Below are 25,699 nucleotides of genomic sequence, written 5' to 3' on the forward strand. Positions count from 1 at the left end.
ACAGAGCATATTGAGAGCCTATAGACCTGGATATCGAGCATACTGAGAGCCTGTAGACCTGGATACAGGATAATAGACTGCCTGTCACCTATAGACCTGGATATAGAACATACTGAGAGCCTATAGATTGCCTGTCACCTATAGACCTGAATATAGGATAATATAGAATACCTGTCACATATAGATCAGTATACAGGATCTTACTGGGCGCCTATAGACAGCTCTTCACACCTACTGGAGGAGGCTGGCACATAAAGATTTGGATACAGGATAATACCGAGCGCCTATAGACTGCCATCCATACCTACTGGAGGAGACCCTTACTGCACTTAAGACCCTTACTGCACTTAAGACTGTCATCCTGTCTAATACCCCAAGGAGAGGCATGAAAGAAGATCTCCCTTAGTGGATTTACAATTTTTTCATCCCATCTCACTCCATCCTCTGTATCTGAGGCTTGCAGGGAACCAGGCTCTGTGTCTGTGTGGGTGGCACATTGTGTATCTGTCAGTGCAGTGTGTGGGAGTCAAGTTGTGTGGCTGGAGGTGGTAGGTATGAATGTGTGAGCGAAGTGTGGGTTTCAGGTTGTGTAGCTAGTGGTGGTGGCTGGTTCTGCATTGTGTTAGTGTGTGATTGTTTTTGTATTGTGTGGGTGCCTGTCTGCTCTCGCTAGTGTGCTTTGTATAGATACTGCAGATTGTGTTGTGCATTTAATTCATGCAGATCTGTGTAACTCCTGCAGGCTGTGGGTGTGTCTGACAAGCTGTGACAGTGTGTGGGTGTTGTGTGTTTTTGTGTGTAACTGCTTGGGCTTGTTTCATAGCGTTAACTATTGTAATCCTTGTTTGATTGTGTGGAGCCGTTGCAGGTCTTTAGTGTGGCAGTCTCACAGGTTGTGTGTTTGCTCTGCAGCGTGTGACTCACTGCAGTTTGTGTGGCTGCTGCGTTCCTTCCCTCTTTAACCATCATAGACGTGTGTCACTTGAGTGTTTGTAGTAGACTTGTTTCTTACGATCGGGTATCATTTCGGTGTCTTTATCTTTTTCGTGTTTTAGAAATGTGTGCTGAATGTTATACTTTGTGTATCCATGATATGTAATACATTCCCGTCATTGTATCTAACAGGCTGTGTGAAGCTTTGTGAGTGTCTGCAGTGTGCATGTAGCAATTTGTCTGTGGTGTGTCTGTGCAGTATCACCTGTCTGTGACAGTCCATGTGACCCTCTGACCTGTGTGCGCTGTGTTGTGACTGCACTCACTTGCTGTCACCCCTCGCACCACCCAACGTGAAAAAATGGCGTCTGACCCTCCAGCCCGAAGCCTGGATGACATCGATCTTTCTGCACTGAGGGTGAGAACAGAGGGTGTGAGGAGGGGGATGTATTTCGCAGTTTAAAGGGTTAAATAGTCTCCTGTTCCATTATGTCATATTGCAGCGCAGGTTACACAGACGTGTGTTTACATATACTGACATGTATGTCAAAGAGCTGACATTCTGTATGCTGGCGTGTTACTACACGCACACACGGAGGGCATAATTTGATTGCAGTTTGCTGTTGTGATACAATCTGCAGAAGGCTGTCTTGTGGGCTGCACATAATGTGCCAGGGTTAGATGGATGCTTAATAGAACATGCTTGGAGGGATGTGGTTCCTATGAGTCTCTCTCAGCATGTAGAGTGACATGTCTTCTTACCACGGAATGACGAATGGTTTTAGAATTTTCTCATATGAACTTCTGTAGACAAAGATATATATTTTCACGTGTATGTTTTGGTAGCTTGCGCCGAGATACTTTGAGAAAACTGGGAAAGTTCTGAGCCAGCAGTAATATCCGCTAATCTTGGCTTTACAATGGTAGATCACATATTTTCCCGTACAGAGTTGTGTGTTAAAGTCCAGGAAAGGTGCTGTCCTTTAAATGCTATAGGAAGGAATTCAATCAAGGCAGGATCTCAAAGTGACCGTCATAGTGAATTAATTTCACTATATACAGGACAGCCCTTTTCATGTGCTATCCACCCATATGAAGAATAGATGTATCTAGAATAAACGTGGCAGTTTAAGCATCCCTACTCAGACCACAGGCTCTCCAGACCTTTTTTTTACCTGTGGAGTTTCTCAGCTATGACACCTATGATAAACCAGTATCTTAAACATTTCCAGGGCTATTCTTACAGGTGGGAATTTAAATGTTTAAGTCAAAAATAGCCAGGGGAATCTTAATTTCACGTTGCATTTTTGGTAATTCACCCTGTTCCTGTTAATTATACATTATCATCAGTAGCTGAATTGAAGTAAGGCCAATTCACAAGTGCTCCATGGCTGCATATATCACAGCGTTACACCTTGTCGACATTACATTAAATGTCCCCAAAACCTTGTCTAGGATTCGGCCTAACTCATCTAAATGGGCCTGGCTTGGCTGGTGGTCAGACGTCCACTCGCTCCAGATTAGGGGCCTGTTTTTTTATTCTACTCTCTGACTGTTTGTGATTTGTCCTAATCCAAACCCTCACGTCCCCTAAATCAGGCTACATGCCTTTTTATTGTAATTCCTGCTCTGGGGATTATACTGTAGATTTCTCATGGTTTCTAAAGATGTTATCACTGCGGCCTGACTCTGGACCTTTGTATAAAACTTCCAGGGTGTGCCTCGTTGCTGGCTTATAAATGATCCATTGAGCAGCCTGGACGGTAATGAATGTAAACAGACAGTGTAAAGGAATGCAGTGTTGGAGTGCGGGGACTGACTGTTAGGATGTCTCTTTGCATTGGGATCCACTCTGTCCAGTCTCGTTAACTGGGCCTGATCTCTAAATGTGAGATCAGCCAGTGCGTTATCCAGTCTGCAGGCCTATAGAAGATCTAAGCAGTGTGTGCCTCCAGCTTACATTTCCAATGAAGGCCTAGTGGATTCTTTGACGGTTAGCTGCCTGTTTGGGTATATACCTCCCATTATATGGGAATAATGATTATTATTGGGCATTATAGTCTCTATAATTGGCTTCCAATAGTAAAGCGTTACAACACTAGAGATTCACATTCAGTAATAAACAATGTTTGGTGCCCACAGTAATATTTAGTAGCCTTGTTTTTTCTTGTTGCTGGTCTTTTTGTAGCCATTATGAATCACATGCTGAATATTTTTTTTTTTTTTTAATGTTACTAATAGTAATTGGGATATCTTTGTATTGGCATTGGGGGAATATATGTGCTTGGTGAAATGAATCCATTTATTTTCTATCCTGGAGAGCTGGATACTGTTTGGGGGCTCTGAGAAACGTGCTCCACTCTGTTAGATACTGTCATTAGAAAACGCCTAATATTAGAGAAAGAAGAGAATGAAAAAGTGAAACTGTCTGACACGTTTTGTGCTGTAACGCGTGCTGGACTCTGTCCTGTAATTCTGTGCTAATTCCCTTTTGAAATGTGTTCTTTACGGCTTGAGCCCCTATCTAGCTGAGCCTGCAGCATTGCAAATATTGGTCACCGCATTGGGGTTTATCAGTGAGCGCTAGGTAACACACGGCATTGGAATATTTACTATTCAAATCCACATGCAACCTTTTGTTAGCTAGCTGACCAACCTGCAAATGGTTGTCGGCAATATTGTATTTTAGCATGCCTACCATCTACCTCATTGTTTTACTGGTACACAGGAGCCACTCCAATAGTCTCAAGAAAGCCCTCCCTAACCACGAGTCCTGCACTGGCTGTGGTAGTTGTACTTTGAAATCATGCACAGGGAGCTGATAGCAAGGAAGAGGTTAGGTGCTGAGTAATTCATTTTTTTTGCTAACCACCAATGCTGAACAATAAAGCAGGAGTCCACATTTACACACGGCCTTAAACTGGTTAGCAGGCAATAACATTGGCCAAACAATATAATCTCTGCGTTCAGGAATGTGCATGTATCTTGTGGAAGAATCATTGCAAGCAAATCGGGGCTGTCCAAGCTTTAAAGGAACTCCGGACACCACAGCTACTTCATCTAAGTGAAGTTATGGTTCCAGAAGGTCCTGGGGCCCTCTCGGGGTTAAACTGTTTACGTGTGGTTTAACCCCAAAGTTGCAAAGATGGTGCCTGTTTGCCCTTCCGACTGGCGTCAGAGAAGCTTGGAACTGGGCGCCGTTGTTTGATTGTGTCAGCTGATTCTCTTAGCCTAACACTATCATTGTTTTTATTTTAAGTAAAAGGATTTATCAATCTGTCTGTCACTTTTTTGCCTGAAAAGTCTTCTCACTTCCAGCGCTCTTAAGTTGGCCATCTTTTCATAAAGGAATATTTTTGTGGCAATCTGGTGGAATTTAGGCATAGAAAAGTTGCCACTTTTTAAACCATTACAATAATATAATAAATGGAAACCGATTTAGAAACTGCAATAAAGACACTTTTTGGAACACTTTGATAAATCACCTCCAGAGTTGTATCTCCTTGCTTGCTATGTGTGCCCTGGTTGTGTTAGGACTGAAATGGATTGCAATATAATTTGCTAAATTTGTATTTTTGAAAGGAAAACGGAAAATAGTATAAAAAAAAGGAGTTAATAGAAGTTACTGGTGGTTTTCAATGTTTTATTTAGTGGTTTAGTTTTCTAAGTGACAGTACCGCTTTAAATTCTCGTTATCTGTTTTGCAAGCCCTGCTCTGCACCATTTGGAAGCACAGGAAAACTTGATATCATTGCTTTAAAATGTATAAAAACCGACTGAACGCATAAATGATTCACTTAGCATTAGATCCATTAAAACTTTTATTAATCTTATCTGTGACCCACTGTTTGATGAGATTAAAAAATGATGTACTTGTATGGTGTTGTGAGGATTAAGTCGTTTCCACTGAATGTTAATTTTGCTATAATATTGCCAAGCTTTGTCATTATCTTGGAGTATGCTTTACTGATTATGGGCTATAATGGGCTTACATTATTTAATATCCCTGCTACCTACCATTTCACCCCATCCCTCCCCTTCGCACTGATTGATACTGAGAATATTGATCCAGACTTAAGGATCCTGCCACATGCATTAAATTGCAGTATTCCCTGTAGGTAGAAAATGTGACTGTAACATCTAAAATGCTTGTTCTGTAAAAGTCCTGTGGCCCTTGATTCCCACATTGTTTTGCATTAATATTAATGGGTTACTTTAACCAAAAACCATAAAGAAATGCTTTTGTTTATAGTAACACTTTGTGAAGTGGTCCCACACTCCTAAACATAATAAAAAAGACAAGAACAGTTAAACCTCACCTCCGTTCCGTCTCAGAGTCCAAGTTCTCCCTACAGCCCGACCATCCCTGCAGCATGATGTCATTCCCTCTCATCAAAGAGGATGCCAGTGGCGGCATGAAGGGGGATACCACCCTTGGCTGGTGCTAACATTTTCTATGTGCTAGTGTCAGATGCATATTTTTCTCAGAATTGACATTAGCCAAACCGACCTTTTGTTCTGGGCTGGCTAATGGCACTGTTGGAGATGGAGTTACACCTCCGGCAGCTAAGGTGTTAATCAATGAACGTGCTGCCCACACAGACTCAAGACACCATGACTACTTCAAATCAAGCAAGTGGTCATAGAGCTTGGTGTAAACCTTTAATACTGCCAACCCGTGGCCCCCGAGTGAAGAAGACTAATAACACCTATGCTATTGATTCCTGGTGCGTAAAGTAGGTTTGTGCTTCAAATTCTCTTTAAATCAATCTGTCCGGGATTTACTGGGGAGTTTTATATAATGAATGAACATTTTAAAGGTTGCAACATAAATATAATAAAATAGTGACGTAATATGTATTAAACAGTTATCATGATGGGTAAGGAGTATTAATGGACGAAGTATGAATCTAGTGTTGATTCACATTGATTGGACTAGTTGGGATCCTCCGTAGGTGAATCTAGGGCTGAATAAGGTCATATCTCCCAAGTGTCCCTGTTTAGGAGGGGCAGTCCCTATTTTGGGCCCAAATCCCTCTGTCCCTCTTCTGCCATAATGTTCCTCTTTTCTAGGAGCTCTAGTTGGTGTGTCTGAGTGTGTAACATAGCTCCACAGCAATATTACTACCAGTGATGTGTCTGTGTATAACAGAGCTCCCCAGCGATAATACACCCAGTGATGTGGACGTCCTGACGCTCTGCATGAGGAACTCCAGCGTAGGATTTTTCTCTAAAGGAAAGTATTGATTTGCCCTGCATGCACTTTAGAGCTCACTCGTTGTGGGACGGAGGCGGAGGCGCTTCGACCCAGTGCCGGGTGACATCGGCGCTGGGATCTGGTAAATAAAGGGTTTTAAACCTTTATTCACTGGGGAGGGAGAAGCGATAGTGCCAAAGAAACAATTTTTTCCTGCAAGATTTCTTTGGGGGAATATGAAAAAACTGCTTGCAAAAGCTGCAGACCTGCTGTCTTAAGTCTTTGCAAGCTATTCTTTCCTTTTATTTTAGGCACAGCCTTGAGTCTGATCAAAAAAATTCACCAATCAGAGCCACAAGCCAAAGGCCTGATATTGGTAAGTTCCCTGTGTTGGAGCTGTGAGCGTGCGTCTGAGGGCTGAGCGTCTGAGGGCTGTAAGACAGCTCTTAAGGAAGGGGAGATGGCAGGAACCCTAGCCCAGTATGCTGCAACTTTGTTTTAGCTCTACGGACTAATTTCAGCACTTTTATAACATTTTAGAAATTGTCACAAATGTGAATTGCTTTGTGTCTGGAGTGTCCCTTTAAATCTCCCCTGCCATGAATATATTAGCGATTCCCACCTCCTATAACCTCTGGTCCAGTACTAGCACGGTATTAAGCATACCGCAATACAAAAATAAAGTGGCTCGATCCTCCTTTTCCTACAGAGCGCCGCAATTATGGAATAACCTCAGGGACACAGTCACATCTTCATTCAATCTAAAATCTTTTAAGAGATCTATGGCAAAATACCTCAATACGGAATGCACCTGTCATGGTTGAATATCTTTATCACCTGTTATGTGTTACATTTATGTGTGTGTGTGTATATATAAATGCAATGTTTTGTGGACCCAGGACATATTTGAAAACAAGAGAAATCTCAATGTATCCTTCCTGGTAAAATATTTTGTAAATAAATATCTACCATTCATGTAATATAAATGCTATAATATCGTGCGTTCTGTATTAGGTGAAAAGGATGCCATTGAGGAGTTTTTAAAACTCTGGCCCTCCAAATGTTGCAGAACTACAACTCCCATGATTCTTTGAATGAACTAGCCAGCGATTTATGGGAGTTGTAGTTCAGCAACATTTGGAGGGACAGAGTTTGGAGAACCCGGTGTCTAAATTACGGTTTGGCACTAGTGTTTCCTACTTGTGTTTCCTTTAATGCTTTTAACAGCTAATTGAATTGGGTATGTGATGCTTGCTGGCTGGGCCCTCACTAAACCACACTGCTCTTCCCGCGATCAGTAGAGCTTCTCTTACTTAGTCTGATCTGTTATAGTGTATCCTTATTTCTTTTTTACAATACTGCTTGGTATGTAAAGCCTCTCAATAGATGCTAAATGCAATTGAATATCGACTCGTAAAATCCATTCTGTTGCTAACATCCATTAAAGTTTTTCACTATTTTTGAAAAATTAAAGAAGTGTATAGATCCCTTCACGGTGTGAAGCCTGAGATGAGAGGCTCAGTTATACGTGAAATTGATAGCGGAATTTTACCTCAACCTTTTAGTGATTCCATAGCTGTGACCTGAACTCTCTGCAGGAGCAATAGAAAAATCTGCTTGTTGACAGCCAGATTGTCAGTTTTGGGGGACAGGACCCTCTTCACATACTATTCCTGTACGTCATATGTTTGTTTTTTCTTGTTTAGCATTACATGTTTGCTTATTTACCTGTTGTACCGTGCTGTGTGATATGTTGGCGCCATATAAATGTAATTTGTATACAAACATCCACCGGACACGTACACTGACAGTACAAGTGCACACCAATGGATCGTGCTGGGATACTTGGTTAATGCCATTATAGTTTTTGTCCAGCAAAACCCATGTGGGTCCATATAAAAGTTTCCAAAGGAGTGGAGGGGGCTCTGTCACTTTACGGCACAATTTAACTTGTAAGAAGGGCATTTATCCGAGCGGAGGCAGTTGCCCCTTATTGTCCTGTGCTGTGGATGCCCATGGAAATGATGGCTAACCTTCCACTGCCAGTGTTTCTGCCATTTCCTCAGCTAACCTTAAATGGTATGTGTCGTGTGTGTGTGTGTGTGGGGGGGGGGGGGGGGGGGGGTCTGGACGCAACCAAAAAAAGTTAAATAATTATTTTTCTAATTGCACGTTGATTTATTTTGTTTTATTTGGTAATTATGGCTGTCCTGGCACAGTCAGAGGAAATCATGCAAGGAATCTGACCCTTTCCCTATTGTGCCATGCAACCACGAGTGGTGAGGGTACCAGCGTGTGTACAGCAGCTCGGAAGAAATGCTTTTAAGCGTGTATGTGCTCACTCAATATTTCTCAGTAGCTGCCATGGGACACGTTTTTTTTCTGTTTAGGGTCAGTTTAAGTAAAATTGGCATTTAGCAGCTGTTATCATTAGCTTTGATGTACTTGGATCAAACCCATCTCCTGCTGGGACGTCTTTGATTTAGATATTTGAATTCTATGCTTTGTAGTTTCCGAATGCCAAGTGACTCTAACAGTCTGGTTTAATACCAGCTCTGTGATACGGGGCACATAGCCTCTAAAACGTGCGCATGTTACTGTAAGCGGCGTTTAGATCAGTCTTGTGAATAAGTAATGATCTGTAATCCTTGCATTGGGATTCAGTTCTTTTCTACACCTCCTGTTCTCCTTGAAAATTCCACGTTTACCTCCTGCCAGCTATCATCTACTGCTGGATTCATTTTCTGGATCTTCATGTATGTTGACCAAGGCCAGTCTCGTAAACACAAGCCTTTACATTATCCCTGTGTGGTCAGCCTTTCATCTTTAGAGAGAAATGTGGCAATGTCCACTATAGTCTTAGAATAGACATGTAGAATGTGCACCCTTACAGAATTAAAGGGTTATTAAAGGGTTATTCCAACCACAAGCAGTTGTTTAAAGAAAACTCTGCTTTTGTTTGGAATAACCCTTTCTAGCCTTGTCATTCAACATCATTCAAAATTTAAAAAAAATGTTAAAACTCTCCTTAATTTCCAGAATCTCCGCTCGATCTTCTCCACTTTAATCACAACAGTACTACTGCGTGGAGAGTGGGCCATACCATCACTGGCTGTCTGTTTCCAGCTTGCGGGCACCAATTTTGCGCGGAATTGATATTAAGAGATCCAGAGCTCATGTTATTCTCTGCACCATGACCACTTCAAAACCCTCTGAATAAAAAGGCAGGGTGAGAGCTTATTGGATGTAATTTCACTTCTCCATTTTCCCAAACACAGGCCACAAGGTGTGTACCTGCTCCAACCACTCTCTTAGGATTTATTTTATTGAGGTTTACACTTTTCTCTTCTTTTCCTTGTGATTTGAATTAACAAGCCTCATTTTGTAGTGTTTATGGTGCCACTAGGCAGTGGGTCGGCAGTGGCATTGAAATATTGACAAAATTCATGTTGCTAGTAGAATTTCTGCTCTAGGAATAAGCGAGCGGAGGGTTAAGCAGCGGGTGCCTCTGGGACCCTGGTTTTTGTCAGACTAAAAACAGTTTGACCAGGGCCAAGGGACAAATGCTGCAGTTTACTAGTAACACAGTCTCTACGACAACATGTAGTAGTTATGGTACTTAGAATATGATTTTCTTTTAAGTCCTTTTCCATGGCTGCTGCCTGGAACTGGGACTCACTTTGTACTTACCCATCCTGCAGCCAGGAATGTTAATGCATTTTTGTTTTTCACTGTGGAAGTAAGGCCGTGAACATGAACCCACTGCTGTCACCCTGTGAACGTCTCCGACACGCTAATGATAAGGGACAGGAAGCCACAGCTGTCATCATCATTGTGTCAGACTGAAATTCCAGCCTCTGCGCTCAGTATCCTCAGGAAGCCTTTTGGATCCCAGCATGGGATTGACCTTTTCGCCCCACTGCAGACACGGCCATTGGATCAGTACAGAATGACACTGTTTAGCAAGTCTATTTTAAAGTACAAATGAATGAGGAACTCCAGGCTACAATAACGTATATCTACATAAGGGACGTAACATAAGTAATACAAATTGTGGCAATGGGCACTCTCACACATTCTTCTGCCAAACAATTTGGGAAAAGTTTGACAACCAAATTCTCTCTCCCTGGCACCCAGAGATGGCTCCTTCTCCAGCTGATATAATAATACAGAAGTTATTCTTCCTGCAAGATTTTCAAATTGAAGCCCCATGCTACTAGCCGTGCCTTAAGTAACTTGTCAACGCAATCCATATCATACACACCACAGGTGAATTTCTACTTCCCAGTGTTAAATTGTCACTTGTTAGTGGTGCATGGACGTTTCAAACCCTGCTTCCAGCATTAATAAACTAGTTTCAAACCTGTTTAGCCCAGTGCTGTGTCTGCCACTGATGCCTATGGTGGGTGCCATTTAGAATTGATTCTAACATCATGTTGGCTGCTGAGGGAGCAGGCTATTGGTGTTGAGGAGAGCCCTGTTTTACTCTCATGGTGTTTACAAATGGTTTGACAAACATGGAGGCCAGTGTATTGGTGGCAACACAACCACTACACTGAGCAGTAGTGATTATGGTGCTTAGAAAGGGTCTTTAACTCCTTAGTGACCAGACCGGTTTTCAATTTTCTTACCGTTAAGGACCAGGGCTCTTTTTACATTTCTGCAGTGTTTGTGTTTAGCTGTAATTTTTCTCTTACTCATTTACTGTACCCACACATATTATATACCGTTTTTCTCACCATCTTTTTAAAGATATCATTATTTTCATTATATCCTATAATTTACTATGGAATAAATTATAAAATATGATGAAACAATGTAAAAAAAAAAATGGCCAATGTTAACATGTTCTTAGCTTTTATTTTTTTGGGAAAGTTATAGGGCTATAAGTACAAGTAGCACTTTGCTATTTCCAAAAAATGTTTTTCAAAATTAACGTAAAGCGGCACTGTCATGCCGAATCCCGTTTTTTTTTTAACCCCCAACCCGCCTCCACTACATCCAATCGACCCCCTAGTCACCCCCAAATGCCCCTAAGCCCCCCACATTACCTCTTTTTAATTCTTTATCTTCTGCCCCGATCTTTATTCAGGGCGCCGCCATCTTTGTGTGGGTAGGTGAAGTCCCTGTGGGACACGTCATCTACCCACACTACACAGACTGTGAGATTCCCGCACATGCCCAGTGAAACACCTGGACATGCGAACGGGAATTTCACCTATTCATTCATTCATCAGACAGACGAATGAATGAATAGAAAAAATCAGATGAACAAACTAACACTGAGTATCAGTGTTAGTTTGTTCGTTCAGTTTATTACAAGGAGGTAGCTACCGGCGTGCAGCTCCCTCCTTGTAATATGTAACTATAGAAGCGGCAGGGAGCAGTGCTCCTCGCCACTTCCTAAGCCCCCCATGTCCCCCCCTCACTCTATGGGGGTCAATATGACCCCCATAATAGCACAAGGGAGATTAAAATCTCCCCAATACCCCTACTCGCTATACCGCGAGTAGGGGCATGTCCACTAAACAGTGAGCAGCCTGTGGCTGCTCACTGTAAAAAAAATTAAAAAATGGTAATAAGTAGGCCCCCCCCCCCCGGCCCCCACCCCTGCGCGGTGGGTGGGGGCCCTAATAAAACAATAAGGGGGGGGACCTATTGTCCTCCCCCCCGGCCCCCACCCCTGCGCGGTGGGTGGGGGCCCTAATAAAGCAATAAGGGGGGGGGGACCTACTGTCCTCCCCCCCTGGCCCCCACCCCTGAGCGGTGGGTGGGGGCCCTAATAAAACAATAAGGGGGGGGGGGAACCTACTGTCCTCCCCCCCTGGCCCCCACCCCTGCGTGGGGGGTGGGGGCCCTAATAAAAACAATAAGGGGGGGGACCTACTGTCCTCCCCCCCGGCCCCCACCCCTGAGCGGTGGGTGGGGGCCCTAATAAAACAATAAGGGGGGGGACCTATTGTCCTCCCCCCCCCCTGGCCCCCACCCCTGCGCGGTGGGTGGGGGCCCTAATAAAAACAATAAGGGGGGGGGACCTATTGTCCTCCCCCCCGGCCCCCACCCCTGCGCGGTGGGTGGGGGCCCTAATAAAACAATAAGGGGGGGGACCTACTGTCCTCCCCCCCTGGCCCCCACCCCTGAGCGGTGGGTGGGGGCCCTAATAAAAACTAAGGGGGGGGGGACCTACTGTCCTCCCCCCCGGCCCCCACCCCTGAGCGGTGGGTGGGGGCCCTAATAAAACAATAAGGGGGGGGGGACCTATTGTCCTCCCCCCCCTGGCCCCCACCCCTGCGCGGTGGGTGGGGGCCCTAATAAAAACAATAAGGGGGGGGACCTACTGTCCTCCCCCCCGGCCCCCACCCCTGAGCGGTGGGTGGGGGCCCTAATAAAACAATAAGGGGGGGGGGACCTATTGTCCTCCCCCCCCTGGCCCCCACCCCTGCGCGGTGGGTGGGGGCCCTAAATGAACCCCCCCCCCATCAAGGTGACTAGGGGTCCCAAGCCCCTAGTCACCCCCCACCCAAAACATTCTATCCCCTACCTACCCCCCTCACCCTAAAAATAGTGAGGGGGGAATAAAATAACTAACCTGTAAAAAAAAATAAAAAAAAATTACCATTTGACGTCTTCTTTTTTCTAAATTCTTCTTACTTCAGCCCCCCAAAAGGCCAAATAAAAATCCATAAACCCGTCGCACTTTAAAAAAAAAAAAAAAAAAAAACGAGCGCAAACAAAAATTAATCCATCTTCACCCATGGAGGGCACGCCGCGTACTGAGCTCCGCAGGGCGGGTCAAGGCTTATAAAGCCTTGCCCCGCCCTGCAATTAGGATTAGAACACAATGATTGGTTGGTTTAAGCCAATCAGAGTGCTCTGTGTCATTTTACACAGCGTGGGAAAATTCAAAAGAACTTTCCCACGCTTGTAAAATGACACAGAGCAGTGTGATTGGATGGATTTCAAGCCATCCAATCACAGTGCTCTGTGTCATTTTACACAGCGTGGGAAAGTTCTTTGGAATTTTCCCACGCTTGTAAAATGACACAGAGCACTGTGATTGGATGGCTTGAAAACCATCCAATCACAGTGCTCTGTGTCATTTTACAAGCGTGGGAAAGTTCTTTTGAATTTTCCCACGCTGTGTAAAATGACACAGAGCACTCTGATTGGCTTAAACCAACCAATCATTGTGTTCTAAGCCTAATTGCAGGGCGGGGCAAGGCTTTATAAGCCGTGACCCGCCCTGCGGAGCTCAGTACGCGGCGTGCCCTCCATGGGTGAAGATGGATTAATTTTTGTTTGCGCTCGTTTTTTTTTTTTTTTTTTTTTTTTAAAGTGCGACGGGTTTGTGGATTTTTATTTGGCCTTTTGGGGGGCTGAAGTAAGAAGAATTTAGAAAAAAGAAGACGTCAAATGGCAAGTTTAATTTTTTTTTTTTACAGGTTAGTTATTTTATTCCCCCCTCACTATTTTTAGGGTGAGGGGGGTAGGTAGGGGATAGAATGTTTTGGGTGGGGGGTGACTAGGGGCTTGGGACCCCTAGTCACCTTGATGGGGGGGGGGTTCATTTAGGGCCCCCACCCACCGCGCAGGGGTGGGGGCTAGGGGGGAGGACAGTAGGTCCCCCCCTTATTGTTTTTATTAGGGCCCCCACCCACCGCTCAGGGGTGGGGGCCGGGGGGGAGGACAGTAGGTCCCCCCCCTTATTGTTTTTATTAGGGCCCCCACCCACCGCGCAGGGGTGGGGGCCAGGGGGGGAAGGACAATAGGTCCCCCCCTTATTGTTTTATTAGGGCCCCCACCCACCGCTCAGGGGTGGGGGCCGGGGGGGAGGACAGTAGGTCCCCCCCCCTTATTGTTTTATTAGGGCCCCCACCCACCGCGCAGGGGTGGGGGCTAGGGGGGGAGGACAGTAGGTCCCCCCCCTTATTGTTTTATTAGGGCCCCCACCCACCGCGCAGGGGTGGGGGCCAGGAGGTAAGACAGTAGCCTCCCCCCCCCACAATCTTTAACCCCCGCGCAGGGGAGGGGGGGTGTTTATTAGTTGTTTTTTTTGTTTTTTTGTTTTTTACAGTGAGCAGCCACAGGCTGCTCACTGCTTACTAGACATGCCCCTACTCGCGGTATAGTGAGTAGGGGCATATTATTTACTAATACTAAGTAATCTTTACTTAGTATTAGTAAAGTTGGCTGAAAGACCAATTCAGGTATTTCAGCCTTTTAGTAGATAGCTCCCTGATACCGTGGGAATTAGGGAGTTATCTACTAAGCGGCTGCAAGATGCAGCCGCGGCAATGAATAGGATCGGAGTTTCATTCATTAGAATGAAATTCCGATACAAACAAAGTACCGAATTGCATCCTAACACCAATGGAGAAACAGTGCTCATTCTGTTAGGATGCAATTCGCCAGTTTTGCCGGCGTTCTGTCTAAGTGACAGGACGTTCGGCAATACTGACAGGAAGCATTGTGGGAACAGGGAGGAAAGCTAGGGATCATGGGAAAATTGCTCTGACCAGCGGAAATGAAGCACACTTTGCTCCTCCGCTGGTCAGAGCTGGTCAAGCGGAGGAATCCCATAAGACAAAGAGTCCCTACTTTGTCTTATGGTTTTAAAGAAAACTAAAGAAGAATGGAAGAAAAGAAGAACAGATCCTGAGAGAGGGGGAGAAGAGGAAGAGATTGAGGAAAGGTAAGTTCGGCATGACAGTGCCGCTGTAACATTGTAACAGTGATATCTGTCAGGAATCCCTGAGTAACCCTTCACATGTATATATATATTTTTAAAAGAAGACAACCTAAGCTATTAAACTTGAGTTATTTTGACTCTTTTCATGCATCCATATTACCACCAATCTATGCCAAATAAAAAAAAAAAAAAATTGGATTTTTTTTTTTTTTTGATACACAAAGCAATTTAGGAATAAATGTACAGATAACTTTAAGGGTTACTGCCAAAGAACACCCCAATGTGTGTTCAGCAACATCTCCTGGGTACAGTGATACCCCCCATGTATAGGTGTGTCGGCTTCTCTGGGGGCTAAAAGACCTTATTTGGAGGGTGCGCATTTTCACAGATAGTCATCATGCACTCATGTCCTATTTGGGACATTTTTTGAAGCCGGTTAATGTAATTTACCCCCATCAAACCATATATTTTTGAAAAGTAGACACCCCAGGGCAGGGGTTCTCAACCCAGTATTCAAGGACCCCCTACCAGTCTAGGATTTAGGGATTACCCTGCTGTGTCTAATGTGTTTGAGTTCAAGGGAGGGGGAACAAACACTTTAGACACAACAGGGTAATCCCTAAATCCTGGACTGGTAGGGGGTCCTTGAGGACTAGGTTGAGAACCCCTGCCCTAAGGTATTTCAAATGGTGGTATTTTAACACTTTCCATGCACGAATTCTACCACCAGTCTTTTTCAAACTTTTGGGTAGTCATTTCTTTGTTATTTTTCTCTCACATTGTACTTTAGACATGGATTTTGTAAAAGTACACAACCCACGGTATTCAAAATGGGGTATGTCCAGTCTTTTGTAGTAGCCACTTAGCCACAAACGCTTGCCAAAGTTAGCGTTTATATTTGTGTTTTTGCATTTTTTTTTTTTTACACAAAAACTGGTGATTTAATTGTTGTGATACTATTTTAAACACTCATATTTGAGTTCAGCGAAGTCTCCCGAGTATAACAATATCCCCCATGTACAGGTTTTAAGGTGTTTTGAAAAGTTATATGGCTTGCCCAATTCAGTTTGCCAGATTGGCTTGCTGGGTCTGTGTTGCCTTTTGAGACCATATGGTAGCCCAGGAATGGGAAATAACCCCATCATGGCATACCATTTTCAAATGGGGTATTTACAGTCTTTTATAGTAGCCACTTAGTCACAAACGCTGGCCAAGTTAGCATTTTTAATTTTTTTTTTTTTTATATATAAAAAAAAAAAATATATATTTTCAATTTATATTTTATATATATATATATATATATATATATATATATATATACACACACACACACACACTTTTATTTCCTATATATGTATAATATATTAGAATTTAAGCATTTTATAATATATTCTACAAATATAATGCATATGCTTTAATTATAAGTGTATTTTGAGATATTTATGTATATATCTCAAAGTACACTTATAATGAAATCATATACATATGCGGAGTGGCCGGAGCTGCTGCTGCAGGAGGACTGCTGGGGTCTCCGGCAGTCCCTCCTGACTGTGATTGCCACGGATCACCGGTCCAGGTAAGTCCAGGGCTCCTATTTGCCGCGGTTGTACTAGGTACGTCCACGGTCCTTAAAGGACCATTATAGGCACCCAGACCACTTCAGCTCAATGAAGTGGACTGGGTGCTAGGTCCATCTAGGGATAACCCTGCAGCTGTAAACATAGCAGTTTCAGAGAAACTGCTATGTTTACATTAGGGTTAATCCAGCCTCTAGTGGCTGTCTCATTGACAGCCGCTAGAGGCGCTTCCGCGCTTCTCACTGTGATTTTCACAATGAGAAGACTCCAACATCCATTGGAAAGCATTGAGAAATTCGTCGGATGATGTCGGAAGAGGGAGGAGAGTCCCCAGCGCCGAGGGAGCGGGACCCGAAGACCCTATAGTGCCAGGAAAACTCAGTACAGGCAGAGCATCAGAAGCCTGCCTGATGGCTTCTAATGCTTTGCCTCACTGCCGGGCTCCACGTGGGGGTAGCGATCACCCGGTGTTCTCCAGGTTCCCCCGGCAGTGAGAGGAGGGATTGAAGCGATGCCTCAACATCGAGGCATTGCTGCAATACCATTAGAGCTGCTGAAAGCGATCATGATTGCTTCCAGCTCTCATTCCTCGTGGATGTACCTAATAGATCCAAGGTCGGGAAGGGATCAATTTGACTAAAAACTCAATTGATTGTGGTAGATCTATAGTTCTGCAATTGTCAGGAATTGGCTGTGCCCACTAGACCCGTCCTGGTCCTTCCCTTTTTGTTGTTTATATTCTATAACCCCCTGCCCAGTTTTGGACCTCTCTAAATATCTGGTATGTAATCTAGAAACGCCATTTAGAAGTCCACCATCTTGAGAGCAAACCCTCTGAGCTGAGATTTTTATCCTCTCCAATTACCGAGTCTTATTCAGTTGGAAGTCCAGATTATTGCTAGACCAGAGGCCTTTTCCTTCTATTAGATTGTGTAAGACACAAAGGCCCCTTATCTGTCTTTTATTATAGGAGTGACAGTATTGCACTAGGGCTCCTATATTTTTTTTTTTTTTAATTGTCTCTTTAGTTAAAGGATCACTATAGGGTCAGGAACACAAACATGTATTCTTGACCCTATATTGTTAAAACCACCATCTAGCCCCCCTGTGTCCCTCATGCTTCCATAAATATAGCAAAATCTTACTGTATTCAAGCCTGAAGCTGTAGATCTGTATGCTGTTTGCCTCAGAAAAAAAAAGCTGTCTGCTGACATCATCAGAAGTGGTAGCCTGATCCAATCACAATGCTTCCTCATAGGATTGGCTGAGACTGACAAAGAGGCAAACCAGGGGCAGAGCCAGCATGATTCAAACACAGCCCTGGCCAATCAGCATCTCCTCATAGAGATGAATTGAATCAATGAATCTCTATGAGGAAAGTTCAGTGTCTGCATGCAGAGGGAGGAGATACTGAATGTTTGGATGCATTTTAGGCATCCATGACCCAGGAAGGATCTCTGACAGCCATCTGAGGAGTGGCCAGTAAAGTTATCACTAGGCTGTAATGTAAACACTGCATTTTCTCAGAAAATAGTGTTTACAGCAAAAAGCCTGAAGGTAATGATTCTACTCAGCAGAACAAATTCAATAAGCTGTAGTTGTTCTGGTGACTATAGTGTCCCTTTAAATTATTCATGTCTTTATTGAAGCAACTGATTCTAATGGTTTAGTAGTGTGGAGTGCTGTCTATGCAGTCTTGAATGTATAACAGGGGTTGAAAATGTTGTTTGAAATCTAGAAGCCAGCTAAAAAAGTTAAAAGCCAGATTTTTTGTTTTGTTTTTAGAACAGCGCTTAATATTCAATGACAAAAATACAATTCTTAAAGGGAGATTACAGTCACTAGAACCACTACAGCTTCATGTAGTTGTTTTGGTGTCTATAGCCTTACCATTCATGGAAAGGGCAGTGTTTACATTGCTGTCTAGTAACACCTTTAGTGACTGTCACTCAGACAGACCGCTAGAGGTAAATCCTAGCCTAGTGTTGCAGTGTGCAGCATCAACATTTAGCGTCTTCATGCTATACGTGGATGCACTGAATGTTCCCTGTAGAGATGCAATAAATGAACAGATGCTGATTAGGCACGGAGTAGGGAGAAAGGTGATCGGAGGGGGGCATGTTACCTAAACAGAGGAATACCGTACTCTCAATGGGATCCTGGTGCTGCAAGACCTGGGGTTGGCTGCCCCCACTGCAATGGTTCGAACTGTGGTCCAGGCACTCGGGATTCAATTAAAGAGCAGATTGAGCTTGAGAAAGATCTTAGAGATCGGAATGTTGTACTTTTTCTTATAAATCTGCTATTTAATTGAATCCTGAGTGCCTGGACCACAGTTTTGTCTAAACCGACACGGACATACTGACACACTCTGACATATACACACACTGATACTGACACACACACACATTTTGGCACATACTTACAAATTATAATTTTTTTTATAAAAATTTCAAGTCCACCCTGCTTCCCTACATTTGGGAACGATGGAGTGGATTCTTTGGGGAGGGCTCTTCTTGCTCTGCTCCCTAGAGCTCTGTTTAGTGATGCCTGGGCCACAGTGACGTCTCCTGCCATCACGGCATGGCACGCTAGGGAGCAGAGCAAGAAAATTAGGAGGATAACCACTCTCTTGACTCCTGCATTCACCCCCCAGCGCCTGTGTTTGTCGAGCCCTGATGTATAATCACTAGCCCTGATGTAGACATCACTAGTGATGGCTGAAGGGAAAGTATTTGTCTGTGGAGACTCCTGCGTTCTCGTGGGATCCTCCATAGATATTAGTGATGTATTCTTACACATGCGCGAGAGTACAGCACTGTCTTTTTGCTCTTGGCAGATGAGGCACTAGGAGCTGAAGAAGATTATGGCGTTTGTGATTGACCGCCTCAGGTAAGTAAAACTCGCCTTTCTTTGCACCCTGCAGCTACCACACTACAAGCGACAAAATCATCATTGGGAGTCTGTGCAAAATACATAGGGTGACGGAGCCATATCAACATCAAAACATGCATCATGTTGTTGAATGCGAACACTAAATCAGTACATTCAGAAAGTTTGGCATCAAAACAGCTCCAGATTCAAATCATTGTTTTTTGACAGATACTTGTATAATTTAGGGTGCATCCTGTTTGCCTTTGGAATCTCTAGAATAAATAACCCTGTAACATTCTTTATAATGTATGCTAAACACTAAATAGCATTTTTCAGTCCTTTGCTCCTAAAATCAAAAGTATAAACTTAGTTTTGGTGCAATTTAGCAGCTGATTCATACATATTTCCTCAAAATGGTGCTTTTCTATCAATTGGTAAGGTTGATTGAGGTGTAGTGTTTACCCTAATGGGAATTCTATTCAATTAAACCTGCCCCCTGAGGTTTGAATGGTACAGCAGTTGGCACTCTAACACATGGCCCTCAATGTGTGGGATCTACTGACTGCGACTCTGCAGTTTTGTTTTTTTGTTGTGTTTTTTTTTTTCTTCATATAACCTTGATGTAGTTAAAGCACAGTATTTGTAAAAGCCCCTTTTCTATCCACATTAAATTAAAGATTGAGGCTTCTGGACCATGTTTGAGTTTCTCTATACTGTTGCTGATTTGGCATTTTAGGTGACTGGCCCCTCTCAGATTGTGCTTAAAAGGAGAATTTACTCCACTTTTCTCCTATGCTGAGCCTGACTGGCCTCGCCTTACCTTCATGGCTAAGATCATTTTTTTGATGATCTCATCCAATCCATAGGAAAGCAGTAGGAGGCGAATGTGAATGTGTGGCAGAATGCGATGCTGTGCCAATCAGCATCTCCTAATATATATGCATCTCTATGGGGAATGTTCAGCGTCTCCACGCAGAGCATGCACTGTGTAGCACTGACCCAGGAAACACCTCTTGTTGCTGTCTGAGTGACTGCCACTGGAGGTGTTCCTAGGCAGTAATGTAAACCACTGCCTTTTCTCTGAAACAAACAGTGTTTACATTAAAAAGCCTGCAGGGACTGTATATGCTAACCAGAACAACATTATTAGGCTGTAGTGGTTCTGATGACTCTAGTGTCCCTTTAACACTCGTACAGTACAACTTTCTTTTGTCTATTTATTCCAGAGACCATTCACATAGCTGGTATGCCAGGATATTTCTGGCCTCTGTATTCCCGTTTGGCACCCAAAACGAAAATTCTATTTCTTTCTAGCGATGTTCTGCCCTACATTCTGTATGCACTCCTTAAAATAGCCTCTGGATAAATATTCCTTCGTGGAGGCGTGACTCGGTCTAGCTGGACTTGTAGCAGTATTTTAAAGAAACCTTCAAGATTTCCGGGTTTATTCACTTGCAGTCCACTAGAATTGGAAGGGAAATTTTACATCTAGGGCTAAATAGCTGATCTGGAATATTTGGAAATTTTATCCAATTAGTCTATATTGGCAGCTCCATTTTCAGTGCTCAGCAAATGCCTGTTTAGTTAATAAAGCCCATAAAATTTTGGAGGAGATGAGAGAAATGTTCTCCCTTTACCTTTATCCATCTCCCCTTGGTTTTAATAAAGCTCACTTTCCTCTCTTCTTTTACCGCATGCGATTAAAGTATTACTGGCTCACCGTACGCATCTGAAGAAAAACAAAGACTTTGGCTCAGGAAGTATTAGCGATAGAGGAACGGATGAATGGGGGGAAGCACTATAGGAAGCGGACATTAGATATTCTGTTACAGTGAATCGGGCTACTTGCAGATTGTTAGCAGACGCAGAATGGTTTCCTTCACCCCAGGAAACGCTATTACAGCGTTTACAGTGCTGAGTAAGGCAGGGCGATAAGTAAAAAACATACTTACGTCCTCTGCATTTATGGTTTGCAAGATTTCCTCCATCCCATGATTCCTCGCACAACCAGTGCAGAAAATCGGCGCATGCACCCTCGGAATTTTTTTCAGCATTGCCTCCCGCATGGTCTGTGCCTTGGGCAAAGTATTAAAGGAACCAACATGTATTCCTGACCTGACATAGTTACATATCTGAAAAGAGTATTGCGCCCATCAAGTTCAGCCTTCCTCACATATGTTTTTGCTGTTGATCCAAAAGAAGGCAAAAAAAAACAGTCTGAAGCGCTTCCAATTTTGCAACAATCAAGGAAAAAATTCCTTCTTGACCCCAAAATAGCAGTCGGATGTCTCCTTGGATCAAGCAGCTATTACCCCACTAATTAGAACTTATATCCCTGTATGTTATGTTTTTGCAAGTATCTATCCAATTGCAGTTTAAACATCAGTATAGACTGACAAAACCACCTCTTCAGGCAAAGAATTCCATATCCTTATTGCTCTTACTGTAAAAAAACTTTTCTTCGCCTTAGATGAAATCTCCTTTCTTCCAGCCTAAATGTGTGACCTTGTGTCCTATATATAGCCCTGTTTCTGAATAGATTTCCAGATAATGGTTTGTACTGGCCCCGAATATATTTGTATAATGTTATTATATCCCCTCTCAGGTGCCGTTTTTCCAAACTAAAGAGATTTAAATTTGTTTTAACCGTTCTTCATAAAAGGAATGGAGCATTTTAGTTATTCATTTTGTAGCTCGTCTCTGCACTTTTTCTAGTGCCATGATATCTTTCTTTAGAACAGGTGCCCAAAATTGCACAGCATATTCAAGGTGTGGTCTTACCAGCGATTTATAGAGAGGCAAAATTATATTTTCATCTCGAGAATTTATGCCCCTATTTATACATGACAAAACCTTACTGGCCTTAGCAACGGCAGATTGACATTGCATATTGCTGCCTAATTTGTTGTCTATAACAATTCCCAAATCCTTCTCGTGTTTGGTTACCCCTAGTTCACTACCATATAGAGTGTAAATTGCTTGTGCATTCTTAACCCCGAAGTGCATAACTTTGCATTTCTCTACGTTAAATTTAATCTGCTATTTTAGTGCCCAGTTCCCCAATCAATCCAAATCCTTCTGCAGCAAGGCAATATCCTGCTCACATTTTATTACTTTACAAAGTTTTGTGTCATCTGCAAACATTGATACATGGCTTTCAATGCCAATTTCAAGATCATTTTATAAATATGTTAAATAGAAGCGGTCCCAAAACAGAACCCTGAGGGACACAACTTACCACTTTTGTCCAGCATAAACATTTACCATTAATGACAACTCGTTGTACTCTATCCTTAAGCCAATGTTCTACCCAAGAACAAGAATATTCATCTAGACCAATTTCTTTTAGTTTGAAGACTAACCTTTTGTGAGGAACCGTATCAAATGCCTTGGCAAAATCCAAGTAGATCACATCCACTGCAACACCCTGATCTATACTTCTACTTACTTCTTTGTAGAATGCGATTAGGTTAGTTTGACATGACCTATGTTTCATAAAACCATGCTGATTATTGCTAATAACACCGTTCTTCCCAATAAATTCCCGAATATTATCCATTAATAGCCGTTCAAATAATTTCCCAGTCACAGAAGTTAAGCTCACAGGTCTATAATTTCCAGGCAAGGATTTTGAACCCTTTTTAAATATAGGAACAACATCTGCCTTCCTCCAATCCTCCGGTACAATACCTGAAACAAAAGAATCTTGAAAAATTAAATACAGAGGTTCACTTATTTCCCCACTTAGCTCCTTAAGTACTCGTGGGTGGATACCGTCAGGCCCCGGAGCTTTATTTACATTAAATTTTCTTTAATAGCTGTAGCACCTTGTCTCGAGTTATCCAATCACAAGTTATCTGCAAGTTTGTTGCAGCAATCATTTGCATATTTCTTGCCATAGGATCCTCATCAATATATACTAAAGAAAAAATATTTTAAATTTCTGCCTTTTCCTGGTCTTCATTAACTAACAGACCCATCTCTGTTTTCATTGTACCTACACTTTAGTTTTTTTAGAATTTATGTACTTGAAAAAAAATTTGGGGTAGGTTTTGCATTCTTTGGCTATCAATTTCTCATTTTCTAGTTTAGCCACTTTAATTGCCTTTTTGCAAGTATTATTGGCTTCCTTATATCTTGTATAGGATGCCTCTGATTTGTCTGATTTTAAATGCTTTAAATGCCCTTTTCTTATTTTTAATCTCTTGTTTTACTTCTTTACTAAGCCACATTGGTTTTAATTTGTTTCTTTTATATTTATTACCCAATGGTACGTACTGTGAAATGTACCTTTCTAATATTTGTTTGAATAGTTTCCATTTTTCCTCAGTGTTTTTATCATTAAGGAGTTTATGCCAGTCGATATGTTGTAGAGCTGCTCTAATCTTATTAAAATTGGCTTTTTTTAAATTATACATTTTAATATACCCCACGTGCTTTTGCTTTTTTGAGTTTATTTCAAAAGTTACCATATCGTGATCACTATTTCCCAAATGCTCCCCTACTTGAATGTTGGTTAAAAGATCAACATTGTTTGTTATAACGAGATCCAGACAAGTATCTTATAGTGTTAAAAACACCATCTCGCCCCTTTGCCCCCTTCCATCCCGAACCCCCCCACTCTCTCTAAATAATTTGGGCTGCTTAAATTTTCTGCCGAAAACGAGTCAAATCTACCGAAAAATTACACCCTCCCCCTAGCCCAGGGGTAGGCAACCTTCGGCTCTACAGATGTTTTGGACTACATCTCCCATAATGCTTTTACAGCCATATTGCTGGCAAAGCATCAAGGGAGATGTAGTCCACAACATCTGTAGAGCCGAAGGTTGCCTACCCCTGCCCTAGCCCATTCCCCTCTCCCCCTTTGCTAGTTGCCCATTCCCCTTTACCCCCATGGCTTGTAGCCCATTGAGCTCCTCTCCAGTGCTCTCTCTATGATTATAGCTGTCAGGAATGTGTCCCTCCTGTATCGGTGTCACTGCCTCTGCTCGGAGCGCTGTTGCTATTCGTGATGGGACATGTGCGAGATGTCCTGGCACAGTCAATCGTCTTGCGTGACCTCTCGATGTTTCACGCTGCGGGTGAGCTCTCCTTCCTCCTGTTCTCGGGAATAGCTCAAGTTATCGCAATGTTTCAGATCTTCTCCGTCCTGTTCTCGGAATTGGCTCGAGATCTCACAATGTTTTCTTGAAGCGTCTGGTAGGATCTCCCGGGGTGATTGCGGAATGCCGGTGGCGGACAGCATGCAGGAAATGGAGGAATGGAGCCCGGAGCCATGCCGGAGAAAAGTGTCCGGAGCCCTGAGCAAAACCCTGCACTGCTGCATTTAGTTTAATGCAGAGCACTTCCAACTCTCTTTGAAGAGGTGTCTGGTGCCCAATGGGCCAATAATGAGGTGTCAAAACATTAGCAAACTGTTTGACTACTTAAACTTGGGGAGCGGGGAGGATGCACTCCTAGTACCATAACCACTACTGCGCTCTAGAGGTTAAAGGAACACTATAGTCACCTAAATTACTTTAGCTAAATAAAGCAGTTTTAGTGTATAGATCATTCCCCTGCAATTTCACTGCTCAATTCACTGTCATTTAGGAGTTAAATCACTTTGTTTCTGGGGGGCGGGGCCGGTCAGCCATGCTGACCGGTCGCATGCAGGAGAGGCTCCGGATCAACCTGGCCTCTTAGGCGAACCCTGCAGCTATAATATCTGCAAAGAGCCCAAGAAACGTACACACGGCGGTGGACAAGGTGGCAGACCCCGAGATCGGGAGCTTTAGGACCCTAGGGGGCTGCATGAAGCTTCGGAGACTGCGGCCTACCCGAGAAGGGAGCGGGGTGGACGGCCGCTGCCCTGTCTCCCTTTGCGGCTGCCACACGCCGACACCCTGACACGCCTGCCGGTCCTGTTTCCCCCCCCTGTGGGCCGGGGGGGTTATCCTGGCCCCCACTGCGGAGAGCTCAGGAGGAATGGAGAAGGAGAGGCACAGCACTCCTCAGATTAGCCCTCTAAGATGGCGGCAGCGTGGAGCCCAACACCAATGGCCCCTGCCTCGTGAAGCCCCAGAGGAGAGAAGCTCACCAGCCTGCACAACCCACAAAGCAGCCCAGCGGTAAGCAGCCTGTCAACCCTTAAGAGGGAAAGCTCAGCAGGGGGGAAGCTAGGCAACCTTAGACAGCCAGGAAACCTGCCGACATGCCTCACAATCGTGAAGGGGAAGTCCTAACAATATTACTGAGCAACCGGAACCCAGTAATACCCGCCAAGAACTGTAGTTCTGCCTTGCCACACCGACTCAGCTCTCCAAACCCTACTCGGACTTTAAGTCTCCAGCGACTACCTCAGAACACCTCATGTCACCACAGAGGCACATATGACAAGAGACTGGCGGCGGCTGCCGGCTGGGACACCACTTACAGCCACGGACCCAG

At 43.6% G+C, this 25,699-nt stretch overlaps 1 protein-coding gene across 10 annotated transcripts in view; it reads left to right on the forward strand.

The window, feature by feature from the left end:
* Window positions 1-338: 338 nt before the first annotated feature.
* The window catches only part of MINK1 (misshapen like kinase 1), a 110,596-nt gene continuing 85,235 nt past the window's right edge, over window positions 339-25,699 (forward strand). For all 10 annotated transcript variants that reach the window (XM_063449735.1, XM_063449736.1, XM_063449737.1 and 7 more), the window contains exon 1: window positions 339-1,351. In XM_063449735.1, coding sequence (XP_063305805.1) covers window positions 1,295-1,351 — 57 coding nt within the window. In that variant the 5' untranslated portion in view covers window positions 339-1,294. The remainder of the gene's footprint in view (window positions 1,352-25,699) is intronic.

Source organism: Pelobates fuscus, chromosome 3 (assembly GCF_036172605.1).
Source record: "Pelobates fuscus isolate aPelFus1 chromosome 3, aPelFus1.pri, whole genome shotgun sequence".
NCBI classification, from domain to species: Eukaryota; Metazoa; Chordata; class Amphibia; order Anura; family Pelobatidae; genus Pelobates; species Pelobates fuscus.